The sequence below is a fragment of the Xenopus laevis genome, chromosome 1S, assembly GCF_017654675.1.
Source record: "Xenopus laevis strain J_2021 chromosome 1S, Xenopus_laevis_v10.1, whole genome shotgun sequence".
Taxonomy (NCBI): Eukaryota; Metazoa; Chordata; class Amphibia; order Anura; family Pipidae; genus Xenopus; species Xenopus laevis.
The window spans coordinates 60,819,010-60,837,269 of NC_054372.1; the positions used below are offsets into that span (position 1 = coordinate 60,819,010).

The 18,260-nt window shown below is 36.9% G+C and overlaps 1 protein-coding gene across 7 annotated transcripts in view; it reads right to left on the reverse strand.

Annotated features, from left to right (window-relative positions):
- The window catches only part of aimp1.S (aminoacyl tRNA synthetase complex-interacting multifunctional protein 1 S homeolog), a 32,204-nt gene extending 16,893 nt beyond the window's left edge, over positions 1-15,311 (reverse strand). The window contains exons 1-4 of one of the 7 annotated variants that reach the window (XM_018233274.2): positions 15,164-15,311; positions 3,357-3,490; positions 525-638; positions 269-418 (exon numbers count right to left, since the gene is read on the reverse strand). In XM_018233274.2, the coding sequence (XP_018088763.1) occupies positions 269-418; positions 525-638; positions 3,357-3,465 (373 nt within the window). In that variant the 5' untranslated portion in view covers positions 3,466-3,490; positions 15,164-15,311. 7 annotated transcript variants of the gene reach the window in all.
- Positions 15,312-18,260: the final 2,949 nt, after the last annotated feature.

Here is an 18,260-nt window from a genome sequence, read left to right on the forward strand (position 1 = left end):
GAGGCTACTGCTTGCTGTCTTCCTAAAGTCTTTAAAGCTTTAAAATGTATGGACAAACTATACCAAAATTGTTGATTTTTGTTGTTTGTGGTAAATCCAGTTACAGGTAGGCAAAGTGATCAAAAATAGTTAATTTAATGTTGCATGTAGCACAGACAGATCCCAATAATGTACTACACTCTCAAAATGTTTAAACTTTAATAAAATTACCTCAACTCCAACCCGCACCAACAAACACAAATTTATATCAAATGCTGCAGTGCTGTACCTTTCTTTTCTGCTTTTTCCTTTTTTTTCTTTTCTTCTCCTGATTTAGGTGCTGGAGGAGAAGATTTCACAGGAGCTGGCTGGGGAGCACTTACTGGTGCGGAAACACTAGAGTCAGCAGAGGTGCTAGTTGGGATGCTAATCTGTTTCACTGTCAAATGAAATAAAAACAAGGTGAAACGTATTTCACAAGCTTCCCATGTGTTACATTTTAATCATTATTATGTCACCTTTCAGTTTTTGCACACAAGGATTACCTCCATTTTTTATTTCAGTTGTTACTATCTGTTCTTTCAGGACTTCAATTTCTTTCTTTAACTTGGCATTTTCTACACGAAGCTTCTTCTCCTCTCGTACAGAGGCCTGCAGAACTAAACATCATAATGTAGAGGAACGATTAACATACATTAAAGATATTGACAAAAACCACAGATATTCTTTTTTTCATGACAGCAGGCAGACCCAGGGCTTTCAAAATGACAACACAAAATAATTTAATAATCTTAAAGGACAAAGGTAAGTTAAACAAACTACAGGTATAAAGGTCTCAACAGCTCAAAAATGTCTCCTCTGTAGTCCCAAAATATTGGTTTGTTCATTATATATGGGTGACATCTTCTCTGGGTGCATCAAGTCCATACTTCTGTTTTTGGAGAAGAGTTTGCACAGTGCTCCATACTAAAGGCTTGCACCTGCATAGTCAGTCTGGAATATGTCCATCAGTGATGATGGGGGATAAATTAAGAGGTATGTAAATCATCACTAATGTTGTATTTTTAGGGGGAATGCAAAGGACCATTCTGTGTTAAACATATAAGTCTTGGTCACAGCTATATTTCCAGGTGGGGATGGTAGCAAAAAAATCTATGTAGCAGAGATACCTTTCATTCTCAATTAAGAGATTTTTTTTAACTCTTATTTTACTTAAAGGAAAACTATACCCCCCAAACAATGTAGGTCTCTATTAAAAGATACTGAGTAAAACAGCTCATGTGTAAGACCCTGCATCATGTAAATGAACCATTATCATAATAATATACTTTTTTAGTAGTATGTGCCATTGGGTAATCATAAATTGAAAATTGCCATTTTAAAAAAATAAGGGCCACCCCTGAGATCGTACGATTCACTTTGCACACATACAAACCACATGTAAGGTCACATGAGCCAATTAACAGACAGAGTTCTGCCTTTTGCTTCCTCACTTCTTCCTGTTACAGTTAATGTTGTAGTATTTCTGGTCAGGTGATCTCTGAGGCAGCACAGATAGAGTCACGAAATGGTGGCTCAAGGCAAGAGATGTAAAAGGGCAATATTTATGTAAATATATATTCCAGTTTGGTAAGATTTAATATGTCATTCAATTTGATATAAACTATCTGTTGCGTAAGTATTCATTTGGGGGGTATAGTTTTCCTTTAAAGGGATGGTTCACCTTTAAGCTAACTTCTAGTATGTTATAGAATGGCCAATTCTAGGCAACTTTTCAAAAGGTTGTCATTTTTATAGTTTTTAAATTATTTGTCTTCTGCTTTTGACTTTTCCAGCTTTCAATGGGGGTCACTGACCACATCTAAAAGCCATGCTCTGTAAGGATAAGGGCACACGCTAAGATTCAGGAAGATTTAGTCACCCGGCGATAAATCGTCTCTTCTTTAGGCTACTAATCTCCCTGAAAAGCCTTCCCGCCAGCTAGAATCTAAATCGCAGGCGTGATGGCACTGGAGTGCTTTGTTTTCCTAAGTTGAAATTGCAAACTGGAGAGCTACTAAATAAAAAGCTAAAAAACTCAAAACCCCCCAATAATAAAAACCAATTCAAATTGTCTCAGAATATCACTCTCTACATGATACTAAAAGTTAATTTAAAGGTGAACAACCTCTTCAAGCTTAAAATGATTATTGACATTTAGAGAACAGGTCTGCATTCCTTTTCTTTTTCTTGAAACGTGATATCAAGTTTAGTGTTTCTGCAGTTCCCCTATAAACAGATAAAATACAAATTCAAGCCTATACACATTGGACTTAATAATTACAAACCAATCTCTTACATTCTTAGAGTTAACAGAGCAACGTTTTTGTCAGGGTTGAATGGTTGTTTTGTAATTAAAGAACAAGGAAGATGTAATTTATTAAAGGTGCAAATTTGTTATGAGTTCCGCCCACATTTTACAATGGAACGCTGCCCCTTTTCTGTAAAAAAAACACCAGCCAGGTGTAATTTTCCGTGTGTTGTCATTTTGCTGCTTTCCTCGCAATCCCTTGTTGTAAAGCACAGAAGTAGGTAATTAGAAAATAAATAGCCCTACTTCACAGCCCCTGTCTTTGGGTCCCTCATGAATAAAGTATTTTTGGTTTGGTAAGTGATTCTGTGAAGTTTCAACTAGTTACAGGGTGTCCTGATCTTATAAGTATCCATAATAGTATACACATATGATATGCGTTTATTGACAAACTGGAAATATATAATACATTCACACAGTGTGGCCTTTGGAAAAGCCCAGACATATACAATGGGTATGTGTCATTAAGCTAAAAATAACAACTTAGTGTGCTGGTGTCAGATACCTCATATTATGTTTGTCATGAATTCCTAATAAGTGAGTGACACCACATACAGATTGTACACTAATTTTACGAGCACCCAGATAATCTTTTTGGTTAAAATGAGAAAAAGGAATACCCCTCTTAAAAATGCAGAAAGTTTACCTGGGCTGGTATAAATAATTATATCTTTATCCTCCCTACTTCCCTATCATGGAACCCAGGTCTTCATGTTTTTCTAGGTAGTCTGAGCTCGCTAATGAATATTAAAGCAAATGGCACAATAGCGGCCATTAATGTAGTGGAAGGCAGGGTGCAAAGTGCAAAAAATGGGCGTAATCCACAATTATTATTATTTTTTTTTTTTTTGCTATTTGCGCCCTATATTCAAGCCTAAATCAACTGTTCTTGGTCTCTGCACTATATTTGTGTGTCCAAGTGCCACAGAAACAACGACTTATGAACATATTTAAATAGACCTTGTATTGTACCAATATCAGTGATGATTTAAAAAAAAAAAAAAAGATAATGCAGAGGTTTCCCTACTTGCTTTTTCCTTGAGAAGTGCAACTTGTTGTTTGAGGTATTCAATAATCTGATCAGCTTCTGCTGCTCTCTGGTCCAGTCGGTTTAGCACAGGGTTGCTGGTAGCCATCTTTGTTATTGACCGGGCTAAAAACCTTAAAACAAATTAACAATTAAAAACATTTTACTTTCTTAATAGAATTCCATTAAATAAATCATCATAGAAATATGTACTGTTTTCCACCAACTCACTTTCCCTGTTTACAAAAAGACTGTTTATAATTAATAGTTGGTTGGCACTTATTTTTGTCAACCAAACAGGCAAAATGGAAAACCTTTCCATTCTGAAATGTACATATACATTATACAGCCAAAAATAACCAGCTACCTGCATGACTAACATATTCCAAATCCCAGTGATTTAATATAAAGTTTGCCTGACCTAGCTGTTATAACTGTCTCTACTTTGCTGTGATATTAACATTGCTGTTGAGATTTGCTCCAATTCGCTTCCATGATTAGTGAAACTGGGCACTGATGTTGAGTGATCAGGCCTGGCTTGTACTTGATGTTCCAGTTCATCCCGCAAGAATTCAGTTGGGTTGAGGCCAGGGCTTTGTGCAGGCCAGTCAAGTTTTTTCACTACCATCTCCAAAATCTGTTCTGTTTAGACCTTGCTTTGTCCATGTAGGGTATTTTTATTATTATAGTTATGGGATCTGTTATCTGGAAATCAGTTTTCTAGAAAGCTCAGAATTATGCCCATGTCCCACAGACTCCATCTTCTTATTCGAATAAAAATAATCTTTTTCTCTGTAATAATAAGACAGTACCTTGTCCAAACTAAGATATAATGGGTCCTTATTGAAAGCAAAACCAACCAATCCAATTTTTTAAAAATTATTTTTTTCACTTTAATAATAAAACAGTACATTGTATTTGATCTAAACGAAGATATAATGAATCCACATTACTCCTACACCAAACTGGCTGGCATTACTTCAGATCTTCTGAGGAAGTGGCGTGAGGCCACAAAACATGGGGTTTGTGTCCAGCAAGTCTGATCCTGGGTATGCTTTGGGCAAAAGTATCCAACCCTTCCAAAATTGTTACTGCGGATGTTGGAATTATTTCAATGTAACCAATAAACTCAAGCTTTCATGACCGAAGCTGCCTGGTGCTCCGTGAATTAGTTACAAATTGCGCTACTTCATAGATTGTTTGGAACCAAGTAGTTATTGTTGAAATGTAGCATATACAATTTTGGAAGGGTTGGATACTTTTGCCCAAAGCATACCCAGGATCAGACTTGCTGGACACAAGGTAGGTAGACATTCACAAGCAAGGTTTTTATAATGTCTGCCCTACGACAATGTGAGCCAAATGATAAAATTTTGCCTAATGAGTGATAGAATCTACGGATAACTGAGTGGGTTCTACATCTCATTCTGCATCTCCACATGCCCCATCCACTCACGTAGTTGGAGCACTGAAAGATACAATTTTCAGTTTGTACAGATGAACGATCAAATGATCACAGGATGTTTTGTCAAAACTGCCCCTCCTCAAAGTTCCATAATTCCCTAATGTTTGGGTATTATTGCAACCTTTAGAAATTGATTATGAGTAAGTTTCAGCTGCACAGCTACTCTCTTAATAAAGTTAAATACTGTACAGTGAAACTAAAAATGCTATCATATAAATTTTAGCCAACAAGCCTCTACATATACACAGAATGTTATTTAATTACAAGAACAGAAGGAAAAAAGCAATACATTTTGTTGAGACTAAAATAGAGCTATTATCAGCCAGTGTTACTAGAGAAAAACCTGCCACTAGCCATGTCTATGCTGCAAAAATTCACATTTATAACACATGCTTGAGCAGACTAGCCTTCTGCCCTTTGGAAGAAAATTTTTGGCAGGAAATTTTTAGGCTGCATTAAATATTTTATTCTGTATTTTCAATTGCAAAGCAATTTAAACATTGCTTATTCATACGCTGCTGCTTTTGTAAGCATTTGTCTTCCTATCGCTTATAACAAAAATGGGAAGAATAAGATCATGTACATGATACACATATTTAGAAAAAGTACTAGTGATCATTAGGAATGTACAGTGCAATCTCAGGGAAACTGTAAGACTGAATAGAAGTCATGAAAACAGTGATAAAATATACTGCCAACAAGAGTCCCAGTAGTAGAGAATGAATATCTGAACACAGCTTCAAAAATGGACTACAAATACACAGAGCACTATAAGCAAGCATAAATTCTGCAAAACAAGCACAACTGCTGCTCGTGGTTCCCTAATACCTTTCAATACCTGTATAGGCTGCTTCAAGTTTTATAGATCCCGACAAAATCCTTAGAAATTAAGAAATGCATTACCTTTCAAACAGGAGCAGATAGCCAGAGCTGGAAAGAGAACAGACACCAAAATCAGCCTGTGAGCTCACATGTAGCTCACACCAACTGGCTCCTGTCACTCATGCCAGCAACATTCCACAGCCAGCATGGGTCTCCCAAAAATCTGTCAGCTCATTTTCAAGACAGTCTTACTGAACTTTCACTACAGACATTAGGCTGGGGATTCATATATCACACTTTTTGCCAGAACAAATAGCGCTGACTCATATGAATTCTGATAAATTTATATATATATATATATATATATATATATATATATATATATATATATATATATATATATACACACATACATACATACACATACCTACATACACAAAGACTGCATTTTTAGTATTGCATTTCCTTTATCTGAATTAAAAACATGCAATGCATTCTTACTGAGATAATCAACATACAAGTATGGAATTCCTTATCTGGAAATCCATTTTCCAGAGTCCTGAAGGCTATCTCACAAGTTTTTTTTTTAGCACATTGTTCTAAAGCTATAATGGGATTATTTAATGTTTACATTATTTTTAAAAGGCATGGTGATCTAAATTGGGGAAAATCCCTTACCCGGAAGAGAAGACCACCAGGTCCTGAGCAATCCAGATAACTGATCATTTACTCTTATGATCCAATCCTTATGGGGTATTGCATTGATAACAGTTCACAGAGAAGAACATGAGGCAGAGTTAAAATCCCATCCCCAAAGGAAGCTGTTGAACTGAGCTGTGACCCTGAGCTGTGTCTGGGCTACTGCTGACTGCCAAATTAGCCAGGTCGATGTGTTAGTATCCTCCAGTAATAACAGACTTATAATGTCAAACAAGGTTTCTCGTCTAGCTTGCCATGCCCTGTACTTAGGGCAGATTTATCAAGGGTTGAATTGAAAAATCTAATTTTCGAGGTTTTTTTTAATGACCAAAATGGTCAAATTCAACTAGGGAATTGTTAAAATTTGATTCAAGTTTTTCTAAAAAAAAAATTCAAATTTGATTTCAAAGATTTATCATACTCTGGGTCTTTAAGAACTCAAATTCGACTATTCGTCACCTAAAACCTGCCGATTTGCTGTTTTAGTCAATGGGAGATGCCTTGGATCAATTTTGGATTTGCTGCCTTCCTGACATTTGATTTTTTTTTGGAGAAAATTCGATTCTACTTCGATTTGAGTTTTCGGTTCGATCCTATATAGATTTTTTTATATAAATTTCAACTGGTCAAATTTCGAGTTTATGGGAATTTGAATTGCTCAACAGCAAGGTAAAGCCACTGGGGGTGAAGATAAATATATACACATATATTTATGTTTTTATTGTAATTGGCACTATTAATGTTGACTGTCAAACAATAATCTATGGGCACTAACCTCAAGCACAGTTATTTGCTTTGGACACACAGCTTTATACGAAACAAAGTTCATACAATGTATATTTTGTTTACACTTTCCACTATATTAGGCAACTGTCCCTCACAACCCAGAGAAATGCATTATACCAAGGGAGCAGGTGCACATACCTTAAGGACACATCCCTAAAAATAGTGTGATCAACCAATTGCTATTAAATACAAAAATATACACAAGCCAGTACAGCATATTTCAAAAATTGGTGTAGTAGATGAATATGTAGATTATATGTTATTTGTGAATATAGCCCTCTACTAGTGATTATGCTTTTCATTGTTGCTTTTTTTAATGGCTCTCTGTCTCCGCAAATAAAGGTGCCCAGGCGGATGAGGTTTCATTTTATTGATAAGAAGCCAAATAAAATGTTGTTGTTAATAACCACCTCTTTGGGAACTTTCTCTTCAATGTACTACAACCTAGATTAAATTAGCCTTCAGAAAGGGGGATTGGTTCAGCATGCTGAGTTAGCTGTTATGGCTTGTAAGGATTGTGAGGCCAGCAGGACAGCTGTAATAGTCACAGTTACAGGAATAGCTGGCTGTGTGTGATGCACTGCATCTTGCTCCTCACACACACTGATGTAACATGAACCACCTTAATGTAAGTTTGAGAACATTGTGTTTTCCAAGACGGATTGGCATCCTTCTACTAAGGACACCACATGCATGTTTCAACCCTGTGACATTTTCCTCCTCTGACTGACTGTTCAGGTCTTAAAACAGACAAATTTCATATTTCCAGATTTATCAAACTGAATACGGAGAACTTGCCACAGTAAACAAATTATTTAGGCCTGGATATACGAGTCCTGGATTTGGGAAACGCTAATGGCTAAATCAGATCAGGACAGCTGCATATGAAGTCATAAGAAAACCGAAGCAATAAATATTACACTTCTGTTTTCTTGGTGACAAGTGAATTTTGCTTTGTCGTCAGCCAAAAATAGCTTTGTAGATAAGTTGCAACCATATTATGGCTCATATGGCGGTAAAAATCAGATTTGATGGGCCCCAGTTAAAAGATTGTTCTGCACTGTGCTAGTTTCTGATATTACATTAGCATTGTGCAGTGTTAAAACTTCTTTTTTAAAGGCTTCACTTAAAGGAGAACTAAACCTACAAGTACTGTTTGTTGGTATGATGGATATCAGTCCACCATAACATATGGAAGTCAGTCAGTCAGTCCGGGAACCATGCAGGTTTTAAAATGTTATCAATGGCCTGACAGACAATGCTTGGGGCATTGCCAAAACTACTCTTTAGGGTGGTGGCACACATAGCGTTCTGGGGAGATAAGTTGCCCAACAACAAATCTCCTCTACGTGCCTTCCTGTCGGCTAGAATCGCAGGTGGAATGGCACTCAGATCGCTTCATTTTCCGAAGCTAAAATACGAATCGCTTTGCATTTACAAAGTCACCCAAAGTTGCCTGAAAGCAACTTCGAGTGACTTCGGAAATGCGAAGCGATCCCGCCGGTGATTCGTATTTTAGCCGGTGGGAAGGCAGGGGAGATTAGTCACCCACAGAAGACGAGATTTGTCGCTGGGCGAATAATCTCCCCGTCTGCCACTAGCCTTAGTATTTCCTGTTCCAATCATTAATTTTCTGTGCACAAACAATCAGAACAAAAGAAAGGGGATCATACCATGCGTTGCCCCAGTTGAAGAAAATAAACTGACTGGCCACCTTTAAAGTACTAAGCTGCAAATCTTTGCTTAGGATTTCACTATTTACAAAATTTCTGAATATTAACTAAAGAAGAGCACATTACAGATTTATCTCACCATGTATTCTTTAGATCCCCAGCAATACATTTAGCTATTTGCATACAAAAGGAGGGAAGATGTGCAAGCTCATCCATTGACACTGGGGAACCGGATATAAATGATGTTTTGAAGGCATGTCTAAGAAGTGACACCACATTTACTCTCAATTGCAGTGGATGTTGTACTTGGCAGCAATGATTATGGAATTAAAAAATGTCTAATTGTGTTCCAAATTGCACTTTATAAACTGAACTTGTAAATTACCATTAGAAAAGGCTCAGATTTTAAGATTCCACAATCAATTTCTTATGAGAAATCAATAGTGCATCTAGGGCAACAAAGCACACAATTAGTGCCCTCTTGTTGAGCAAGAGTTCATTCTGGACATGTACTTTTAATGTGTAAAATCTGTCAACCTATAACAAAGAGCAAATCCAGTATATTTTTGTTTAAATAGAAGGAAAATGGATGTTGCAAACTCCAGAAAAATACTGCAAAAAAAAAAAAAAAGAAAGAAAGAAAAACTAAAAAATTGAAGCTTTTTCAAAAGTTCATATTTCAACAAGACAATTATCCTAAATACAAGACCAATATAACACTGGAATGGTTCAAGGACAGAAAGGTGTATGCTCTACAATTGTGGTCAGAAACTGCTATCCAACTGAGAATCTGTGGCACTAGTGGAAAATTGAGGTTCACAACCTGCAGCAAAAATACCTAGTCTTATCAGTGCTGGGCTGCAGAATTCACTTACTTTAGAAAGTGCTACATATAACAACAGCTTTAGTGTTGCTTGAAACTTGGTACAACCAGGCCATGATTATTCATCTTCATGACAATAAAACGTTTGGACATTTCATTTTAAAAACACATGTTAAAGCAATGTTTTATGGTTCTTATAAACATAACACTTGGCCTGAAAATGCAGCATGTCCACGGATGGAAGCATTTAAATTGGATGATCTTCATATCATTCACAGATGGTCAAATGAGGTTTAATATCTACTGGAAACTGATCATCACAAGCAAGGTCTTCTGAAAAATATTTTGTACACAAAAATCCAAAGAAAAGCAGTAACAAGTGCCAAAATGGCTCAAACTGTATTCGCTTTTGATATTCCTGCAAGTTTTTGCTAGACTACACACCAGCAGATAAATAAATAAGAGCATATAGCCTAGGAATGGCTACAGCATAAAATATAATTTGTGTGTAATAGGTCCAGCATTTAAAATATCTAGCCAGGGTTTAGCCAATGTAAGAAATGTTGGACCTGTGAACAGACCAAGCATCAAAATTCTTATTCAAACCGATTGTGAGACTTTACTTTTTATTCAACAAACTAACTAGCAATTAATGGTGCATATTATATATCTCTTTCTGTTAACATTCATCTGACATTTTACACATTTATCTATCTGTAATGTGAGATTTGGTTCACTAAAGCTCATCTGAGAGATCAAATAATGATAATTTTTGACAAATGGATAGAAGTGTAGTTCACAAAGTAGGGTGAAGAATTTTGTTTTGAAGATGTAGCTCACTTACAGGGGTAGTTCTCCTTTAAGTTAACTTTTAGGATGTTGTGGAATGGCCAATTCTAAGCAACTTTTCAATTGGCCATCAATTTTTATTTTTTGGACTTCTTTCCAGATTTCAAAATGGGGGTCACTGACCCCATATAAAAACAAATGCTCTGTAAGGCTACAAATGTATTGTTATTGCTACTTTTTATTACTCATCTTTCTATTCGGTCCCTCTCCTATTCATATTCCAGTCTCTAATTCAAATCAGTACATGGTTGCTGAGGTAATTTGGATCCTAGCAACCAGATTGTTGAAATTGCAAACTGGAGAACTGCTGAATAAAATAAATCAAAAATCACAAATAATGAAAAATGAAAACCAATTTCAAATTGTCTTAGACTATCACTCTCTATAGCATATTGAAATTTAATTTAAAGGTGAACAACCCCATGGAATTGGAATTTTCTAACCAGTCCTACAGAGGTCTAAGCCCTGACCACATAGTGCTGCCATACATGCAAAAGTGGCCATATCACCAGGCAGTTATTGGCCCATTTATATCCTGCTTAATGTATACTGGCTAGACATACTGTTTATTCAATCAGAGCACTAACACAGCTGAGCCATGGAATTAGCACATAAAGTACCATTTAAGCAATATTTCTTCTATTCTGTGCAAGTGTGCATTCACCAGGGCACACAAAAAACCGAGGAATGCACATAACATATTGAGTTCACACATATAATTCTGTACTTTCTTGGGCCCAGCAATCATAATCCATACTCAGTTTTGAAATATATATTCATAAAAAATATATATTTGTGCATGATGCCACTGAAAAATTAAGATAAATATTGCAGCCCAGTATTTTCAAGTTTAGCAGAAAGATGAAGATCACTCAGGTTCTATATTAGAGCACTAACTGCATAAGGCAGATTGATTTCATTAACTGGGGAGCAGTTAATGAAACGTAATATTAAAATGCATTTGATTGCATACATAATTCAATACATATATGAGGTCTTTTGGATGCACATTCTGTGCTAGTATGGATCAATGGGCTACTGCAGTTTGTGTGGGGTATTAAAATGTTTGTGCCAAGCTCAGTGAGGAATTGCCTAATATGTTATTTATTAAAACACAGACTACCACAAAATAATAGTTAAATCTATCAACCACGTTTCAGTCAATTAATTGTTCACTTAAAAGCACACAATATAGATGGTAAAACTTACATGAAATGGCAACTAGGACTCTGCAGAAAGCTTTCTTCTACAGGATCTTATACCCTACACCATCATTGTTTTATTTCTAATTCCTTTTTCCAGCATCCAAAAAATGTTAATTTAAAAAGAGGCTTCCTCCACTATCACAGCACAATCAGACAAAGGCAACTCCAGATGCCGAGTCCTAAATGTTAACACTAATGCTTATTAAGATGGAATAAAATGCCCTTTGTGAACCTTGTTTCAAAAAAACTGAAGCTGCAGCGCCTCATCAATTAGTGCAATTATGATCATTTGAGCTGCAGACCCAAATCACCAGAATAATAGGAACTTGGCCACTCATACAATATCTGGATGTTCTTGATATGTACATGGATGCTGGAAGTGCGAGTTGCAAAAAGCTGCTGGGGGCAGTTTAACATGAACAGGGCTGCTAGAAGGAGGGCACTGTGACATGCACATAGCTGATGAAAGGAGCACATGGAATAGGTGGATTTTTAGGAGGAAGCACAATGAGACATAGATAGATTTTGGGAGGAAGCACAGTGTGACATGCAGATGGATTATGGGAGGAAGCGCAATGTGACATGCAGATGGATTATGGGAGGAAGTGCAATGTGACATGCAGATGGATTTTGCAAGGAAACACAAAGTGACATGCAGATGGATTTTGGGTGAAAGCGCAGTATGACACAGGGAGGCAACCTATACAGTATGTACAGGACCACATAGAGTGCACTATTTTCCATTTTTCAATATCATCGTCAAAATTAAATCATTTATGTTAAATCAATTAAAGCTAAGCTGATTTGCCAGAGTTGCTCTTTAATGCCCAAAAACTAGTGCCATGTTATTTGTACCCGTCCTGCTTGATATAACAGTATATAGAAATGGAGAGGGGTTGCACACTCAATGAGAGAAATAACACTAAGTAAACAAAGGTGGTATTAAAAAAAAATTTCTTTTATAGTAAATGGCAGAAAACATTTTTTTACATCAGACAGGCTGGTATATCAAATACAACCGTATTAGCAGAAATATATACATACCACCAAGTAACAAGATCAAGGCAAAAAGGGACAAAGCACAGGGAGCAGATACACTTGCCAACATTTCGGCACTAAAGCCTTTGTCAAGGGGAATACTGATGTGTCACCAAGCTATCTGAAGTATAAATACCCCATTCAATTAGACACAAAAAATCCCAGTTTTCGCACGATTCCGCTTTGGTGACGTCACGTACACCAGCGTTTCTACCCTGGGTAAATGCCCACCTATGCAGGCGAGGAAACCAGTATCAGTGTACTTTGTACCATAGCAACCACAAGCAGCACATTATACAGTGAAATAAGGGTTTTGGTCATCAAATCTCTGTACCAAAAGGCATTCAGTTATAACATCTCTGTCCTAATAGTGGGTGCTGGATAATATGTCTTTAACTACCGGGAGCAGCGCTTTTTAACACAATATGGAGATTAGTTCACCTGATTCTGCCAACAGATAAAACAACATATATAAACAATTATGGGTATTTATATCAACATACGTATGCAAACATAATCATACAGTACATAAGGATCAATCACAGACCTATATGCTCAGGAGTCCTATGTCCTTTACTCATCATAGGATCGCAAAAAAAAAAAAAAGATATCAAGAGCATTTTAGTCTTAGTAGTGCTCAATATAAAAGCAATAACAGCATAAAAATCATTTAAGAGACATACTAATATATTATCATCATCTTTAAAGTGACAGTGTGTTCTACTAAAAATCCCCATTCATTGGGGTGACATAAGGTGACAAATGTTACCACAGAAAAGTGCATCAGTGCAAAGATTCAATTATATGCATTTAAAATGACAGTACTAAAATTCAGTGCATCATAAGTGGCCAGATACATCTTATCATTTATACAATGGCCATCACACATTCACTGGTAAGTTAATGAAACATCAGCCTTATAAATAGTGTCAAGGAAACATCGTAGCAACGTATGCCCATGTCTCTTTTCTGTGAAGTGTCCGTGCAATATAGTGAGGCTGTGTCAAAAAATGCCGATATCCATTAACCATCTCTACCATAGTAAAGCCAACCATTATCATTGGAGAAATTCATTGGGTGCCAGTGCCGTACAGAATTAAGATCCACATTAAATGTTTTGTGAGATCACCATCAGGATCCTAGGTGATCTGTAAGAACAACATATAATATTAAAATACATTCACTTAAATTTATGAATTGTGTTAAAATTTATTATGTTAAAAAGCGCTGCTGCCGGTAGTTAAAGACCTGATATTATCCAGCACCCACTATTAGGACAGAGATGTTATAATTGAATGCCTTTTGTTACAGAGATTTGATGACCAAAACCCTTATTTCACTGTATAATGTGCTGCTTGTGGTTGCTATGGTACAATGTACACTGATACTGGTTTCATTGCCTGCGTAAGTAGGGAGCTGCGTAATTGCGCTAGGCGTTTACCTAGCGTAATAACGCTGGCGTAAGTGACGTCGCGAATGCGGAAGTGGGCGAAAACTGAGATTTTTTGAGTCTAATTGAATGGAGTATTTATAGTTCAGATAGCTTGGTGACACATCAGAATTCCCCTTGACAAAGGAGATAGTGCCGAAACATTGGGGTGTACTCATTTTTGGCAAGTGTATCTGCTCCCTGTGGTTTGTCTCTTTTTGCCTTGATCTTGTTACCTGGTGGTATGTATATATTTCTGCTAATACGGTTGTATTTGATATACCAGCATGTCTGATGTAAAAAACATTTTTTTTTGCCATTTACTATAAAAGAAAATTTTTTTGAACACCAACTTTGTCTACTAAGTGTTATTTCTCTCATTGAGTGTGCAACCCCTCTGCATTTCTATATACTGTTTTGGGTAACTGACTGTGGGATTACCTGGGGTTATTTGCACCTCATATACCTTTAAAAAGTGTTTTTTCTATTGTGAATATAGGGAGTGCCCTGCACCAATTTATTTTCCTCCTGCTTGATATAACAGACAGGATCTCAGAAAAGAACATGTATCCCTTAAGGGGCTTTCTATTAAAAATCATACCAGTGACCTTGATAATCATTAGCCTAAGGCTAGCTGTCAGCCACTTCTGTATAAATATTTGTATTGAGATACTGAGATACCAGTGGCCAAATAATGAACTATATTCTGACTTTCCATAGAATAATTGAAATATCTTACACAGCATTTTCCCATTGTCCACGAAAAGGGAATGCAGAGTGGGAGGGAATCCCAGAGGGTGGGAGGGAATCCCAGAATCCCATAAGGCAATAGTACGGCAGTAATACACTCCACTATGTATCGCAGACTACTGACACCTTCCCTCCCTACATAACATAATGTTGCCAATACCGACAGCCATCACCCACTGTAGTGTTATTGCTCATGCAGCCCTTTCAGCACATACACTCATATATCAAACACAGCTGCTCGCTGTGCTTTACGTGAAATCGTGCCTACCTCTCCCAGAGGCTTCTTGGGAAGGTCGCTTAGGAATGATGTCACAGACCACGTGATCGGGTTACACTTTCCCCTGACTCAGTACGAGGAGGGCGTGGTGTCACAGCACGTGACTGTTTAGAGCCTATCCTACTCCTGATATTGCTGTCCTGTCTGTGAAGGGGGCGGCAGATTTGACTGTGCCTGGAAAGTTTTAGTTTTACTTTGAGAAGGGCTGCTGGCAGAGCTCTAATGTGAGTGTGACTGCTGTGTATTTTTCTAATACCGTAACAAGTATACATTACAACTCTAACCAAATATCTGGTTTGCCTTGAGTTTTATGGTACAAGTATGGGACCTGGGGTTTTCTGGATAATGGATCTGTCAATAATTTGCATCTTCATACTTTAAATATATTAGTAAATACTTTCACCTTTGGTTCACCTTTGAGGTATGTTATAGAATGTCCAATTCCAAGCAACTTTGCCATTGGTCTTCATTATTTATATGTTATACTTTTTGAGTTATTTGCTTGGATTTTTTTCGGACCCTTTCCAGCTTTCAAATGGGGGTCACTGACCCCATCAAAGAAACAAATGCTCTGTAAGGCTATTCATTTATTGTTATTGCTACTTTTTATTACTTCTCTTTCTATTCAAGTCCTCTCTGACTCCTATTCTAGACTCTTATTGAAAGCAGTGCATGGTTGCTAGGGTAATTTGGACCCTAGCAACCAGATTGCAAACTGGAAAGTTGCTGAATAAAAAGCTAAAGAACTCAAAAACCAAAAATAATAATAACCGAAAACCATTTGCAAATTGTCTTAGAATATCAAACGCTACATCATACTAAAAGTTAACTTAAAGGTGAACAACCCCTTTAAAAAATAAATAGAATTGTTTTGCTTCCAATAAAGATTAATTATATCATAGTTTGGATCCGACATAAGGTACTGTTTTAATTAATTCTGAGAAAAAGGATTTTGTCTATGGTAGACGGCCTTTCTGTAATTCGGAGCTTTCTGGATAACAGATCCTATACCTGTACTTCTTTACAGACTTAACTAAAGTAGCGTTCTGTACATGTGTGCTATGCTCGTTTCTATCTATTATTTAAAAGGATCTGTCTATACACTATGGGGGTGCCTTCTTGCAAAAATGTGTTTAGTAAAGTGGACTACCAGTGCTGGGAGGCTACAAAATTGTAGAGGATGTTTTTGCTGACCTGCCGTCTGTACAGAAGAATGCAGGTATACTTATTTTGTGTGTCTCTTAGAATATGTACAGAAGAAATACTGTAAGCTCCCTGTTCAGGGCTTAAAATAAAGGCCAATTGCTTTTTAGATTAAATCAAAATGGGATTCACTGTGGGATTTGCTTTGTCAGCAGAAGTGCTGCCTGACTTGCTAAACCCTTCCAATAACTGAATGTTTTCTCTTTGCGCAGCTGTGGATAAACAGACATGGGGAGCTTTACTAGAAGAGACAGAGATCCTTGGAGTAATATGCTTTACAATACTTCTGCTGCTGGAAAATTTGAAGACAAAAGAAGACGGAAGAGGATCGATCCGTGGTGCTCACTGGAATAACCCCGGGCCGGTGCAGTTTTCTGCTGATAGGAGCACCAGCCCATGGTTTCAAGTAAGTCAATACAATCACTTGGGTATGCCTAACATTTGGCACCCTAAGTGCACCAAGACTTTCCTTTTACATTTTACAAAGGGACTAAGTTTTAAACTTAGTCCCTTTGTAAAATGTATAATGAAGCAATAGAATTCTTAATGAATCAGATGAAAATTGAGCATAGGACTGGCGAGATATGGGATGACTTTGACGTAGTTGGCCAGCTTAAATATATTGCAATATATGGACAAACAATCCCTGTTTTGTTTAAAGGGTAAGGCATTTTTCAGTAGCAGTATGCACAAAATGTCTCTGTCTTAAATATATCTATAATGGGTTGAGTGCAGAGGACTCTTGTATTTGTATATACCGGTATATATATATATATATATATATATATATATATATATATATATATATATATATATATATATATATATATATATATATATATATATATATATATATATATATATATATATACACATATATAAATATCGTAGTAAATGGACCCGCACTCCTTATTTGTAGTGAAAAAAACAATATGCTTTATTCACAAATGCATTTCCAAAGTTTTGGTCCTCTCTGGGACCTTTTTCAAGTTTTTCCAAAAATGACTTAAATGTTCTCTGTTTTAAGCATGTATTAAAGGAGAAGGAAAGGCTAAAATGATGTAAGCTTTATCACAAAGGTCTATATAAAAAAAAACTGTAAATCTTCAAAGTAATGTTGCTCTGAGTCCTCTGTCAAAAAAAAAAAAACCACAGCATTTCTTTCCTTCTATTGTGTACACATGGGCTTTTGTATCAGACTTCCTGTTTTCAGCTTAAACCTCCAGGACTAGGGCTTGAGCATACTCAGTTTGCTTCTCTCTCCCCCTCCCTCCTCCCCTCCCTGCTGTAATCTGAGCCCAGAGCTCTGAGTGAGAAGGGAGAGACTCAGGTAGTAAGTGATGTCACACCTATATATAGTATATCCTAAACAAACAGAGAGAGATTCTAGAGCTGTTTACTCAGTTATGGTAAAGCATTCTGCAGAATAAATATAGTGTTACAGCTTGCACTATTGTGGCTAATCTATTGCCAATAAACTGCTTCAGTAGCTTTCCTTCTCCTTTAAAGGACAAGGAAAGTCTATACATAAATCCTGCTTCAGATATAGGCATACCTTTTGTGTATTCAGCATTGCCTTCCAATCGTCTCTGTGTACAGCCTTTGGTGACATCTGCAGGCTGCTTGCAGAAATAACCGCACAGTACTGTGTAAAAAAATCCCATGATGCATCCGATCTCAAGACAGACAAAGGCAGAGGATTCTGCGCAATGCAATCGTTCAAAGGCAGCACATGCGCAGTAAAGCTCATATGTGAGCGAGCTAACAGAGCTTGAGGACGTGCAAACTGTGCTTTACAGTGTCGCGCGTGCACGTGATGCGCGTAATGGATTTGGCGCATGCGCATTAGAACAACCGGCACCATCTTGATTAAAGAAAATGTCGG